This window comes from Dromaius novaehollandiae, chromosome 7 (genome assembly GCF_036370855.1).
Source record: "Dromaius novaehollandiae isolate bDroNov1 chromosome 7, bDroNov1.hap1, whole genome shotgun sequence".
Taxonomy (NCBI): domain Eukaryota; kingdom Metazoa; phylum Chordata; class Aves; order Casuariiformes; family Dromaiidae; genus Dromaius; species Dromaius novaehollandiae.
This window is the reverse complement of record NC_088104.1, coordinates 42,627,410-42,641,755: the sequence shown is the minus strand read 5'-3', so window position 1 is coordinate 42,641,755 and position 14,346 is coordinate 42,627,410. Positions and strand designations below refer to the sequence as shown.

The following is a 14,346-nucleotide window of genomic DNA, read 5'->3' as shown; positions in this document are numbered from 1 at the left end:
ATAACGTGCTCCTAAGAAACTTGAGGTGGACTGCTGAGACTTTCTGCCTGACATGCCATCCTGAACACTACTGTTTTAAGTGAGCTCATAGCTCTTTGAGTGGGTAAAAGTTGCTAATGAAAAGTCTTTCAAAGGTTTAAGAATTGTACTTCTGATATCTTACTGTTGTCCTCTATTATCTAATGATTCCTTCTGAATCTTTGTTTTACAGATTGAGGAAAGGCCAGAAAAAGACTTTGAGAAGGTAAGGAAAATCTTACAAATTATTCTGATAATAGCGATTTCTTCACGTTCTTTTTGGTGGGTAAAACTGACCTTCTTGGTCAATCAGCAGTTAAGTAGTTGACCTTCAACAGCACTTAGCTGAAACTGCTTTAGGCTGAACTATGTGAATACTGGTTTTGTTTAGTAGGTTTTAATTGTGCCATTATGTAATAATAAAAAAAAAATGAGGAAGATGCTGCAGTCGTGAGAAATTGCCTTTTCTGTGCAGAGCCCTCAGTATGCTAGAACAGTTAATGAGGTTACGGCTGCAGAGTACCTAGATATGAATGAAAGGAGAAGAACTTGAGGAGCTGTCAAAAGCATCTACATAATTTAATACTGCACGTTTTGAAAATGCTATCTGGCAAGATGATACTGGCTCGTAAAAGTTCTAATTTACAATTAATAGAAGCCAAGCCGTACAAGCTCCTATTAGAGATACAGCAGTATTTAAATACATCAGATCAATCTTTTGTCATTAGTTTCCCTTGTTTAATCTTGATCTTTTGATTTTCTTCCTAGGTTATATTTTAATCAAATTTGCATAAGCTAGAAGTGCAAGGTTTCTCCTCTTCTGGCCTGCCGTTAAACCCTCCCTTGCTGAGGGAGCTTGCAGGAGTTGAGAAACCACAGCATCTGTTCTTCTGAGTTTGCTGTTAATACTGATTTGTGGTGTCTTACGTGGCACCGGAGCCCGATAGGAATTAGAATGATAGAAAAGCCAGAGATTTGTTTCTGGTTGTTTGAGACACCTGGAGGACAACAACTGCTGTCAGCTGTTCTCCTCCTGATTTGATTTGGGACTGCCAAAGTTACACAGACACGTTCCAACTCCCATTAACAATTACGTGCACCTTTTTGAAAACAGAGGATGTACAACCTGCTGTTAGAAGCTGTATTTTGTTTCTGGTTTGGTTGTTTTCTGCCTTGCTGATAGGCAAAACTGAACACCTAATGATGATCCATCTGCTCTACTGGAATATGACTCATTCATGGTGCCAAAGACACAATTGCTGTTTTGTCTCTATAAGTGGATTCACACTGTGCATTACATGTATTAAATATAAAATAACGTCTCAAAAGAAAGTCATAACTATTTTCAATTGTGTGTGATTCTAGGGAGCTCGTACTGTCTCAAGTTTATCAGCAGCTACCTTAGCTTCGCTAGGCGGGACTTCTTCACGGAGAGGCAGCGGGGACACCTCCATCTCAGCTGACACAGAGGCATCTATTAGAGAAATAAAGGTGAGAAATATTTAAGAACAGCATGCGTTGCTAGGAATCTTCTCTTAAGAACGGTTATTTTGGTCAGAATGGTTTTATGCCTTGCATTTTTTTCCTAATAAGTAGATAAGCTATAAGATTATTTAGAAGGAGCGTTGCTGTTCCTGTCGTGTGTGGCAATTGGCAATAAGAATTAGGCCTGACGGTGCTAACGTTAACGAGAACTGCCTGCTGCATTAGTATTAAAGAGCTAGCTTCCTTAGGTCTCTTAGCAAAAAATAACTGGCTTGTTTCCCCCTCTTGGCAGTCGTAAGAAGATGAATTATATGCTGTAAATGAATAGTGAACAGCTTTATATACTGCTGGAGAGCTAGTGATGTACTGCAGGAAATTTTGGGGGCATTCTGTTAATTTAATGCGTACAGTTTATAAACTCTTCTAAAATCACAGCTAGTTAAAACATCTGGAATCTGTATTGGAGACCCCAGATATGAATAGGTCTGTCCCAGTTTCAGCACTGTAAAACAGCTGAAAGATGGCCATTTGGCAGTGACCGAGGACAAAGAGAGACTGTGAAATACAGCCTACAATTAAATGGAGTGTGGCTTTTTCATACAGCGCTTCCCACATCTCTAGTGCAACCTGTATTTTCCATGCTTGCTTTGACAGTTATTACCTTTTAGTATCAGAATATCTCAGACATGGTGATAATCTGCTTCCAAGCAAGCTCTAGTAGGGAAACGTCGAGTTTACAGCTAGCGACGGGGAGCGGAGGCTTGGAAGCTGGGTCTGCATCTTGTCCGTATTGCTGAAGATTTACTTTTTCCAGTCAAAAAGAGCAGAGTTGGAATAAACTTGGAGCCAAGAAATTTTGTTGGCTGGCGAGCATTCAGGCTAGGGTCATGCTGCTCAGCCTGTGTGGTGGAAATACTTAAACGAGAATTTTGAACACTTGCTTCTCCGAATCAGCTGTATTTACTGCCTGTTAGTTTCAGCAACATCGTTCACCTTTCTCACCGTTTCTCTCAGGATATCTATGAGTTAAAGGACCAGATTCAGGATGTAGAAGGCAGATACATGCAGGGACTGAAAGAAATGAAGGTACTGGTTTGCTGTAGCCTGGGAGTGTGATAATTAACACCAGCTAAACATTCAGAGAGTCAGTGTGAGAACTGGAACTGACCTTGCATGCTTTTCTTCTGGGGGGGGTTATGAATTGTGTGAAATGCATATTTCATCAGCCCGAAAGGTATCGGTTCTGATGTCCACTGCTTGTGGAGAGAAATGCATCTCAATGCTACCTGAAAGGCTGCTGATTACTCTTGCATGTCTTATTTGATGTTTTGAGAAGGCAATCACTTTACTAACAAATTTAAATTACTAGTTTTTTTTTTAAAAAAACAGTTGCCTAATCCAGGAAACCTCCCCAAATTGGAGATGAACTAAAACTTGTGGCCTATAGTGCTGTGAGGAATTGGAGTTGAAAAGGTTGTATGTGTGTTTGCGTTTTCTTTTGACAAGGTCCAGCCTGCCTTTGGAAAGTTGGGCATGTGGAGGTGAAGGCCACCGTTTAGACTCCGCACTTAGGTCACAGAAGTAATCCTTAAACGATTCCTTTACTTGTTGCCCAAAGCACGAACACTCGCAGCAGTGGCACAAAGGAAGCACTTCCCGCCCCCGTGAAGTTGTAAAATAATTTTGGTGCAGCAATGGATGCATCAGCGTAACACCCCGCAATAAGTGAGCAGCAACATTAGCTGCATTTTCTAATTTGCAGTCTGGCAAAGATACCAGTAGACACCCAGGCGTATAATGCAACATGTATCAACATGAACTGTTGACTGTGTTTTTGATGTGCTCAGTGCTGCGACGTGTGAAGTTACTGCCGTCTTAAGTGAGGTGCAAATGGAAAAAGAATAGTTTGGGCCTTTCTTTGAAAAGCCTAACTCTTTTTTTCCCTGCTTGGTGTATAGCAAAAGAATCTCACTGCATAGAAAATGTAGTTAGTTTTTTCAGCTGGCGTCCCTTAGAGTGCCTTTTGTGGTGATTTGTACCTACGCTGCATCAGGTTTCAATGACCCTCTTTAATTTTGGCTTTGCTTTTGGTATAGAAGAAGGTGCTTCATGTCAAGTCCGTAGTCCAGCATTGTGGTGGAACTTGATGCTAATAAAACAAAATTCAGCATGCTGAAGGAGTTGTTCAGCACCTGTCTTAAACTCTTACTTGCATATACTTCCCTTCCAGCTAATTTCTGCGGCTTAATCATACAGCTGTTTTCAAATCCTGGCTGCTTTTGTTTGGTGTTTCTCATACTCGGGCTGGAAAGTGCACTAAAGCACCGTTTCTGTTTGGAACTGTGCAAATTCACGTCCTTAAAGACAAATTCTCTTGTTTGTTCCTAGAAATCTAAACTAAGCTGATTCAAATCTAATGTTGCTATCGTATCACCATGATTGTCCCCAGTTCTCTTTATTAAACTGGTAAAACTGGCATGCTGGTGGAAGTATATGAAAGTCACCTGTGCTCTAGCTGTAATTCTAATATTGCTCGTACTCCAACAGAAAGCACTTGACCTGTAAACTAAAATATCGACACGGCTGTTCTTCTTGTCTGCATATTTGCACCATGTTGTTTGAGAGTCTCTTATCTCTGTATTAAAATCACATACTGAAAAGTCTGACTGTGCATCATGGAAAATGATCCTGGTCCTTATTTTAGCCGTTGTTTGTGGTTATAAATACCTCAGGAACTCCTATCTTCAGGCTGAATTCATAGGAGGAGTTTTCAAGACACTGGGAATTGTATCTTACAGAGAAAGTTTGTAAAGAGGGAATATAGAGCGTGTTACAGAAACAATGAAAAACGATACATCAGGTCACAGAAGTTGCCATTTTTTCTTGGATAATTCTAATTCCGCAGTCGGTAGGTTTGGTTGCTCCTGCCCCCCATTGCAAAGATCCCTGAAATTTAATTTAAAGCCTAGTTTGTTAGGGCAATTGAAAATCAAGGCCAGTTTACCTTTTTCTTTAAAAAAAAAAAATATATATATATATATATATATATATCCAACGTGTCATCTTCAGCAGCAGCTTTGAGCTGCCAGTGTGCAGGGGGAGGAGGGAGAAGGAGGAGAACGCTGCGAAAGCAGCAGCTCCAACAGCAGAGGAAAGGACCCGTTTAATCCATCTTAAGGTAAGGCTCCTTGCAAATGAAGAGAAGTCTCGTGAAAGCACAGGGGAGGTATCCTCACCTCGGCACAGTTGCTATGGCTCTAGCACATGATTAGCGCTGGTTGCAGTAGGCGTGCGCAGCGTGCTCGTGGTCTAGTACCTCTTGTGCAAGGTCTTGCTCGGCAAAGTGGCTTTTCTGATTGAGCTCTGACTGTGGGTGCTTCTCCTTTGCAGGACTCTCTAGCAGAAGTCGAAGAGAAGTATAAAAAGGCTATGGTGTCAAATGCGCAACTAGACAATGAGAAAACAAACTTCATGTACCAAGTAGACACCCTGAAGGATGCGCTCTTAGAGCTAGAAGAGCAGCTGGCAGAATCCAGGAGGCAATATGAAGAGAAAAGCAAAGTACGTACATACCTATGGCATGCTATTCAACAGAGAAAGTATTTTTTGTTGGGTTTTTTTGGCCAAGCAGATACCTTTGAAAGGAGGCAATTAAACTACTAGATTTTAAATAAGTTATTGTTTTCGTTGCTGCTATTTCACTTGCTTTAACGGTATCTTACGTGCCCGTGTCGTTGCACAAATGGAAATTCTCCCCGGCTTCACTTCTTGAAAAACAGCTTCTGATGAAATGTCTTACATGTAAGATCAGCATAGCCTTAGCGTATCCTTTTATTCTGCATCTTTAAAGCAAATTCAGGTCATATTCACAGTGACTTCTGGAGGATTCCCTGTGTGTGGTGTGTGTGGGTGGGTTGTTTTGTTTCTTTCTTTTTTTCCCCCCCAGAGTATTTGATGCACTGTTCAGAAAGCCCATAGGAGAGTTGTGCAGTTTTTATATTAAGGCAGCTACGTGGCTGAGTATTGAATTAAGCTTTACATGAATTCAGCATCTTGACGCTAATGAATTGGTGTTTATTAATAAACTCAGGGCTTGTGTTAGCTTTTCAGAACTAGTTCTTTATCTTGGGATGCTTTACTGTAATGCGCTTCAAAACACACAGTTCTTGGAAAATATGTTCTTTGAATTTGGTCATGTCTAGCTAACTTTTCGTACGCTATTATTTGGAAAGACTGGGTTAAATTCCCATCCGTTCATCTGTGAAGTTAATAGGACTTTATAAAAGCTATTCTCTCTATTTGAGCTGCTGCTTAAATTGTGAAACTGGCTAAGTGATGTCTGTTACTTCTAAATTTGATGCAATAATAGCTTCTTGGAAAAAGAAAAAGAAGATAAAAATTGGGAGTCTTGTGGGATTGTGATTAGAAGACTATTAAGGATAGCATTGCAGTAAGCATTTTCTTCATGTGGTTAGGCATATTTTCCCCTTTCTTGCATGGGACATGTATTTTTCAGTCAAAATAAGCTCATAAATATTTCATTATCCATAGGAATTTGAGAGGGAAAAGCATGCTCATAGCATATTGCAGTTTCAGTTCATGGAAATGAAAGAAGCTTTGAAGCAAAGAGAAGAAATGCTTGCAGTAAGTAACTTCTTCCTTGGTTTTAATGGCTCTTTTGATTGCTGTGTTCATAGCAGTAGGTGTGTAGAAGGGTGAGGTATGGACAATCTCATTCCCTACTCAGAATTCTCACTTCAAGAAGTACGAGTGTTTCAGGCCAAGCAGGTTCAGGGCTGACTAACTGAAACAGTATTTATCACAAGTATTATCTGCAATTGGACTTTTTTGCATTGTCCACAAATACAAAATAAACTGCATTTTGCATAACTGCGTGTGTAGATGTGGAGAAAAAACAGATGGTGCTATCTTAATTTTGGTTTATGTCATCTTGTTGATAGTAATGTTGCCTAAAGAAGTGTAGCTTTTTAGAGGTCAGGGACTGTGAAATTGTGCATGTAGATACTCCTCTACTTTAATGCCTGACTTTTTTCATTCTTTGGCATCACTGCAGTCTTGACTTTCTTTGTTAACCTGTTACCTGCTTTCTGTCTTCTTGTTTTGCTCCTGTCTCTCAGGAAATCCAACAGCTGCAACAGAAACAGCAGAGCTATGTCAGGGAAATTTCTGATCTTCAGGAGACAATAGAGTGGAAAGACAAAAAAATAGGGGTAGGACTGTCAACTGCTGATGTGTGTTCAGAGCGGCACTGTCATTTTTCACCTGATCCTGCTTTGGCAAAACCTCATGAATAAAATCCCCCTTAGTGCCTTTGCTTGGCATGGCTTTCTCATTGTATTACCCGCAAACTAGCAGAGAGCAAATTTTGTCTTTGGCCAGTATGATAAAATCCAAGAAAAACTTATCAGCTGGTTTGATTTCAAAACCTAGGGTAATGTTACTGTGGTGCACCATATGTATATGCCATATTGAGAAAGGAAGTGCTCTTTAACAAAATGAAGGCTGTTGAGAATGCCTGGCATTTTTGCTTATTCAGATTTAGCCTGTGGACTGAGCAAAACCTGGGGTGTGATAAAGAAGTAATAGACTTATTTATGGGCTATTGGGATGAAAGTGGTTGTTTCTCCCTTGCTGTCCCTGCCCTGCATGTGCGCCCCCCCCCCCCCCCCATCAAAGCCAAATGGAAACTCCGCTGGAGAAAAAAAACCCAAACACATATGGCTTTCTTTTCTGACAACAAGCACTGAAAGACTTGACTTAGCATAGAAGGGGGAAGGAGATCTGGCATAATGTCCATGCTGATGATGTCCAATAACTTGTAGCAATTTGAAACTCAGGGTGGCAAAATTATTTGGTTTTGCTACTGTTCTGACATTTCTATACAAATAAACAAATAGGGGGTTCCAATAGCAAAATATGCATTTGCACATGGTACATCCCAAAGTCTAGAGACGAACTGTTGACAGTTCCAAATTAATTGAAGCATGCTGCATGCATGCTGATAACCCATGGAACTATCTGCCAAGCCTACTTTCATGCTCTTCTGTTAATACATGGGACTTGCATTGTTTCTTCAAGTTACCTGTTAAAGTAATATGGATATGAATTAACTTGCCTAGCAGATAAGAATGAAAAGTGGGTCCTCACTTGCCTGTGTTATTGAACCCTAATGAAGGACTGGGGTCTGAGAGTTTTTATGAGGAATTCCTGGGATTGAACGATTGCTGAATAAGCTGTGCGTTTCTTGGATTTGAAGTTTATCCATGTGTATGTGAGCTCAGTCCTTTAATCTGTAAATTTTACCTTCTTCATTCATGCCACTTTCATGAATCTCCAAATATCTTAAATCTGTTCATTCTTGTTTACACTTACTTTTCACTTGTTTCCTTTCCTTTCTTCACATCTTCTCGCCCTCTGTCTGTGTTGGGAACTCAGGCTTTAGAGAGGCAGAAAGATTTCTTTGATTCCATAAGGAGTGAGCGGGATGACCTTAGAGATGAAGTGGTTATGCTGAAGGAGCAACTGAAGGTACGCAAGAGGAATAAAAGAGACTTGTAGCTAAAGCAGTTCCGTATTCAGCTGCCGACCCTTCCCTCTTGTGCATTTTGGCAGAAAGTCTGATTCTAGCTTGGTAACAAGAACTCTGTTTTGATGCCACCTTGAAGTTGTTGCCATTTCGAGAATTCTCTAATGAAGTTGGTACCTCTAATGTGTGACTGTGAGCTCTTAGTATAGCCTGTAGCATTCGGTACTCAATAGCTGCTTTTGCAGGAGATCCTTCTACAAGGAGCAGTTTAAATGGCTGTTTTATGATTTTTCTATTTAATCTACTTTCATATGCTTATTGTGATGATGGCTAAATTGAGAACAACTGTAATAGTCTGTGTCCTTCTCTGACTTCTAGCCTTTTTTAATGGAATGATTGAGGCAATCATTTATTCAAAATTTCAAGGACCAGAACATCTGAACAATCTTACACTTTTTAACAGCAGGCTTTAAAGCATTGCTTTTACTTTTCCACAGAAGCATGGAATAATCCCAGACTCTGAAGTAGCCACCAACGGGGAGACATCAGACATTCTTGATAATGAAGGACACTTGGATTCTTCCAAAACTGTTCAAGGCACAACTCAGGCACTAAAGACAACAGGGGATGGGACGCTAGGTAAGTGCTTTATATGCTTTTATATCTCTCTATCTGTCCATTCATTCATTCATCTTTGCTTGGAGATTGGGCATTTGTTAGTTGGACAATTAACACATCACGCAGCATGCTACCTGTTGAATCACTTCCTGTGCATTTTTCTGCTTAATATTTATTATCACTTCAAGTATATCGTGCAGTTTCCTCAAAAGGAATCTTTCTCATTCAAGGAGACAAAGGACGAGAATTCAGTATTATCTGTTGCAGATAAGTAGCAATCATCTAGATTACTATTTAGAGCTTCAATTTGAAAATTGTCCAGGAATCATCCTGCTTTTGTTTGATATTTTTAGCACATACCTAAGAGTAAAAACATTTTAGCTTCATCTATAAAACCAGTATAGAAGTTGGTTCTTTGATATCTGAGAACTGTAAATGTTTGCTGAACAATAGTGCTGGGCACTGTTAAAACATGCTAGTACATGAATTCTTCATTCTTGGTATCTAGTACTATTGAGCAGTTAATACAAAAATTTCAACATTTACTTGTTGTAACAGGATTAGTGCTGTTAAACTCAAAGAATATGATTCTGTGAGATGGATAGTGTCAAGAAGGAGAAATCTGGTTGGCAAAAACATTCCTCTTAGGTAGTGATGAATGGCCACTAGATGAACTCACTTTATTCTTATTACACTAATGAAAGGAAAGGAAATTATTGACTTTTGCTGTTGTTGTTGCTGTTTGAAATCACCATGCTAGCAAATAGCAGCAGGCAGCCAATTGTTGCAAGTGAAAGTTACCTTGCTTTTAGCTGTTGGCTGCTTTTTTCCTTACTCAGTTTTTGTGGAAACAATTTGGAACATCAAAAACAAGGTAAGGGTATATTTTTAAATGTTTTAAATGTAACATATGGTCTCTAGCTCTCCATATTGTTTCTGTGGAAACAGGCACAACATAGACCCAAAACCTAACTGTTGAAACCAAGAACACTGTCTTACTATCTATTGCTTCTAAATGTAGAGAGGAAGAAACATTCCTTTAAAAAAAAAAAAAAAAAAAAAAAAAAAAAAAAAAAGCCCCATTCCTTTTGAGTGGATAAAGTAGCTGTAAGGGGCACTCACCAAGTACCTGAGCTCTGATGGTTATCGTAAACAGCTGAAACATTTGCTTGCCAATCAGATTTTACTTTCCCAGTGTTTGCAGTACACACTGATGCTTCTTCCTGAGAGTTAGGAATAAAATATTATTGAATACTGCATGATTACTTCATTGCAATGGCATCAGACACTCTTGCGTGCACAGAGTGGCATTAGGGTTAAAGTTATAGAGAATATCGCTGAGAACAAAACATCTTTACTGTTACAGTGTTATATCTGCAGATATTACTGTTAAATTGCACTGCTTGAAACCAAGTTCTTCTCATCTACAAAAGCTGTACTTCACACAGCCTACAGCATAAATCTTTTATTTTACGAGAACACAAGCCAGCACCAGAGACTGTCCTTGCTTTGAGAGGGTGGTGGTGGTGAACTTCACTGATGAGAAAAAACCCAAGCCCTTACTAATTCAGTTGCTGCTTTGCCTCACGTAATTGGCAAAAGCTGATCTTCTATTAACCTATTCTTTGATTCATTCTCTTTCGGGCTTTAAGTGGGGAGGTGAGTGCCATGGCGTGGTCCCTTCAACTTTCTCAATGGTCTTTTAGGCAAAGCCAATGAAGTGGACATGAAAAATGAGATTTTGGAGGATGTGGGGAAAAGAGAAATCTTGCAGAATACTGAGCAGGAGGAACACAAAGAGGAGTCTGAGGAGCAGGAAATAAAGACATTGCATGCTGATGAAAATGCAAAGGCAGAAAAAATCATTGAAGAAAATGATGCCATGTCAACAGTGATGTTAACAAGCAGTAGGCATGCAGAACAAATTCAAAGCCATCCAGAACATGTATCAGGGAATGTTTCTTCAAATGATGGTAGTGATGCAGATGATTTGAGAAAGGAGACAGAACCAACAGGCAGTAGCGTAGAAGTCCAGCAGCCTGTTAGTAAGGAAGCCGAACACGGTGACTTGAATCAAAGGACAGATCCGAATTCAGAGGTGGGCTCACTGCAAGGTCAGGTTTTTGAGACTCCTCAGGGAATGTCTAGCGACTTAGGTACAGAATGTGAATTAGGAAAAGCTGCAGCAGAACAGAAAGGAGAGGATTTTAAAGCTAGCAATGCAGCGGGTGGTGATGAAATGTCTCGGGAAGCTGACGTTAGGAGTAGCAGCAGTGAGCTGGTTTCTGATCAGTCAGAGCTTCCAGAGGTTGCAGTAGCAGGCTCATTCAGCGGAGAGCCAAGCGTGGAGAGTCGCGCTGAGAGCCTCCAGCACTCAGAAGAAAGCCCTGAAGAGCAAGTTATGAATGTCTTGGAGAGAGAGCTGGTGGGAGGCAAAGAGTGTACTGACGGGAGACTCGATGAAAGAGGAAGTGGTAGAGCCGAAGAAGAAAATGAGACTGGGAGCACAGTTCAGGGCCAGGCAAAGAAAACCGAGCCTGGGGGTATGGAGGGAGAGGACTCACGTGAAAGTGGTGCCCCAGCAGCTGCGAGTGAAGAGGAAGATGGAGATCAGACACAAATTCAACCAGTTTCTTCAGAGGATGGTCACATAGTATCACTAGAGGGACAAAAAACGCAAGATAAAACAGAACGTGGAAAGGCTATGACTGAGAAGGACGGACCGGAGGAAGTATTGATGGACGAATTGGAAGCACGTTCAGATTCTGCAGAGACAGGCAAGCAGGACGGCGCATCCGTAGAGCCTGTAGACTGTATTAGTGAGGGAAAAGGAAGCGTACTGCAGCAGGCAGAGCCGGGCAAAGACACCGTGAAAGAAACGGTGTCTCAGGAAAGCAGTTTAGACCCAGGTCTTTCAGATTGTGACAATCAGGAAGCAGAAGTGGAAATACAGGATGAGCCTGGGAAAAGAAAGGAAGGTAAAACTGAATGGGCAGAAGATTTAAAACCAAACAGAGAAATTCAAACAGTTCAGTGTACTGAGGAAACAACATGTGATACAGGGGGAGAGAAAAATATTTCTGTAGAAGCTGAAGTTCAGAACGTAGTTAAGCAAGAGGAAGGTGAATCTAGACAGGAGTCAACTGAAGGTCTTAGTGTAACTACTGAAAGCAAAGTTGATGAAGAAGCATTGAAAGAAACTGAGAAACAGCTAGAGCTTACAGACCACCATTGCGGTGGATTTGCTTCCGAGGAAGATGCAGATAATTCTTTGCAGGAAACTACAAAACCATTAGAGCACTTTATTCAAGGCAATGCAGAAGCCAAAGAGCAAAACCCAGAGCTAGAAAATGTACGTGAGTGTACAGAGAAAGAGAAGGATAAAAATCAGAAGGGTCAAGGGACTGAAGAGGACAAAAGTCAGGGAATAGAAGAGGAGGGTGAGGCAAAGGAAGCATTACCAGAGGAAAAGGTGGAGACTCTTGCACAGAAAGCTGAGCTGGATGAAAATGTTAGTGAACAAGTTAAATTGGAGGGTCAAGCAGAGGAAGGAGTGGAAAATGATGGTGATGCATTTGATTTTGATGAGGAATCAAAACAGATACTGGAAACTGATGAAAAACGTGGTGGAGAGAAAGCTGATACCCAGAAAGGAGAAGAAGCTGGAGTACATGGTGTGACTGGGGAGGTTGCCCAAACCGGAGAAACTGGGGAAGGCAGAGGCAACATAGAAACCGAAGACACATCGACTGAGGATGACAGCTTACAGCATAAAAAAGAGGGCGAGACAGAAGAAAGCGGGCATTTGCTAGGGAAAGCATCTTCACAGAAAACTGATGAGAAGGCCAGTGCGTTGGAAGACGGAAGCGAAGCATCAGACTCAAACGATCTGGAAAAAATACCAGATGAAAATGTTTTAGAACAGGATTTGGAAAGTGCTGGCAATAACAGGGATGAAAGCAAAGAGGATTTGCAAAGTGGTAGAAGGGGTAAGGGTAAGTCTAAAGAAGACTGCACAGTATCATGAGTTCAAAATCTCAGCCTAAGTTAGCTATGTGCCATTTGTTCGGTTTCAGTACAGAAGCATGCACTTTGCACAATAAATCAGACTTTAGGAATACGCTAAGGGTTATTTCTTTGTAGGTAAATCTCACATAATAAATGTCGGGTTACGTAAGTGGTAGTGATGCATGTCTTAAGTTATTTACTGCCATACCTAGCCACCAGAAATCACACGTGTAGGTTTGGTTTTGCTCTCTTAGATTAAACGTTTATCACCGAAAGAGCGAGCTTCACAAATAAGTTATTCACACTGTCTTGCAATTAAAGTACTCTTGGTGTGGATAACTGCTACTGAGAAACTTGTATATGAAACTCTTACTTTCTGACCTAGAATAAGGAAAGATGTCTTGAATGTACTTATGTGCATTAGATCTACAGTAAGTCTAGTAATACTTCATCAAGGAACTCAGAACCGTCACAACACTGTGATCTAATGTTGAGACTTGTTTGTGATTGATTAAAGCCTAGGAACCAAATATTTTACTATGCAAAAAGATAATCTCATTCCATTTTGTGTTATGTTTCTGATATGGACGTATTCCAAAATCCAGTACGCCTGATGAACTGCCAAAACACAGTTAGGTCACTGTGAATCTGCTTAGTCTGCACACTCTGAAGGAACAATATACAATTTGGAGAAATTGCAACATAGAGGTCATAGTCTGCTGAAAGGAATAAATATATATGTTTACTTAGGCACTTTGCACCGCAGTAAGCCTTTAACGCCATGTCTCACGTGGTGGGTTTTTTTTTTTTTTTTCCTAAGAAAGTGTCAATGCACACTATGATGTGTGCTTAGGTTTGCTATCAAGTACTGTCTAGCTATGAACATATAAAATATCTATTTTTCCTGGAAGATTTTATTTTAAGTTGCATTTCCTTGCTGCATTATATTTTCTGCAAAACATGGTTTTGAAAGTGTGTTTGGTTTTGTTTTTTTTTTTTTAAATCTCTGAAAAATTCTTTCCTCTTCCTTTTTGGGAAAGAAGATAATTTTGGATGTCTTAATTTTTACTGAATATCAGACCAAAGATGATTGTTCTGTATACTGGCCCCCATGCCTTCTTGAAAAGCTGGATTGTTTTGAATTGCTGGCATAAATTAGACACTTCAACTCATTGGTATATGTCATCTTGCATCTTTTATACTGCTTGGGAGGAAGTGTGCGTTTTTTCATAATTAAAAATTCTTTTAAAGTTGTTTTAAGCAGTGAATATCTGAAGGGAATGCAAACTGAAGAGTTGGGAGGAGGCTACAGCAAGCAGTATTTGTATTGATGTTACAAAGTGGGAGTGCGAACAGACTGCAAAATATGAAGATGTATATCAAAATGTACTGAGCTGTATATAATTGAAATAAACTTATTTTATACTTTAAATTGTCTGTCCAGAGCACTGTTTACAAACCTGCATAAATATTTAAACAAATTTGTATTATTTCGAAAATATTTTAGTAGAAACGTGGTGCATAAGGATTCTTTTGCTACCATGAGGGAGTGTAAGTTATTAGGTCTGCGACTTTCTTCTTAGTGGTATTTATTACTTTGTGCTACAGAGATGGTAGAGTTCCCTTGCTAGGAAAGGGCAGCCATGGTGTTTGAGGACCCTGAATATGTA

At 40.1% G+C, this 14,346-nt stretch overlaps 1 protein-coding gene across 4 annotated transcripts in view; it reads left to right on the top strand.

The window, feature by feature from the left end:
- LRRFIP1 (LRR binding FLII interacting protein 1) overlaps window positions 1-14,108 on the top strand; it is a 101,670-nt gene extending 87,562 nt beyond the window's left edge. For 2 of the 4 annotated variants that reach the window (XM_064515373.1, XM_064515374.1), the window contains 6 exons: window positions 212-244; window positions 1,384-1,509; window positions 4,894-5,064; window positions 6,055-6,147; window positions 8,548-8,689; window positions 10,375-14,108. In XM_064515373.1, coding sequence (XP_064371443.1) covers window positions 212-244; window positions 1,384-1,509; window positions 4,894-5,064; window positions 6,055-6,147; window positions 8,548-8,689; window positions 10,375-12,695 — 2,886 coding nt within the window. In that variant the 3' untranslated portion in view covers window positions 12,696-14,108. Of the gene's footprint in view, window positions 1-211; window positions 245-1,383; window positions 1,510-2,517; window positions 2,590-4,893; window positions 5,065-6,054; window positions 6,148-6,641; window positions 6,735-7,959; window positions 8,053-8,547; window positions 8,690-10,374 lie in introns of all 4 variants that reach the window. The other 2 variants (XM_064515371.1, XM_064515372.1) reach the window with 2 other exon arrangements.
- Window positions 14,109-14,346: the final 238 nt, after the last annotated feature.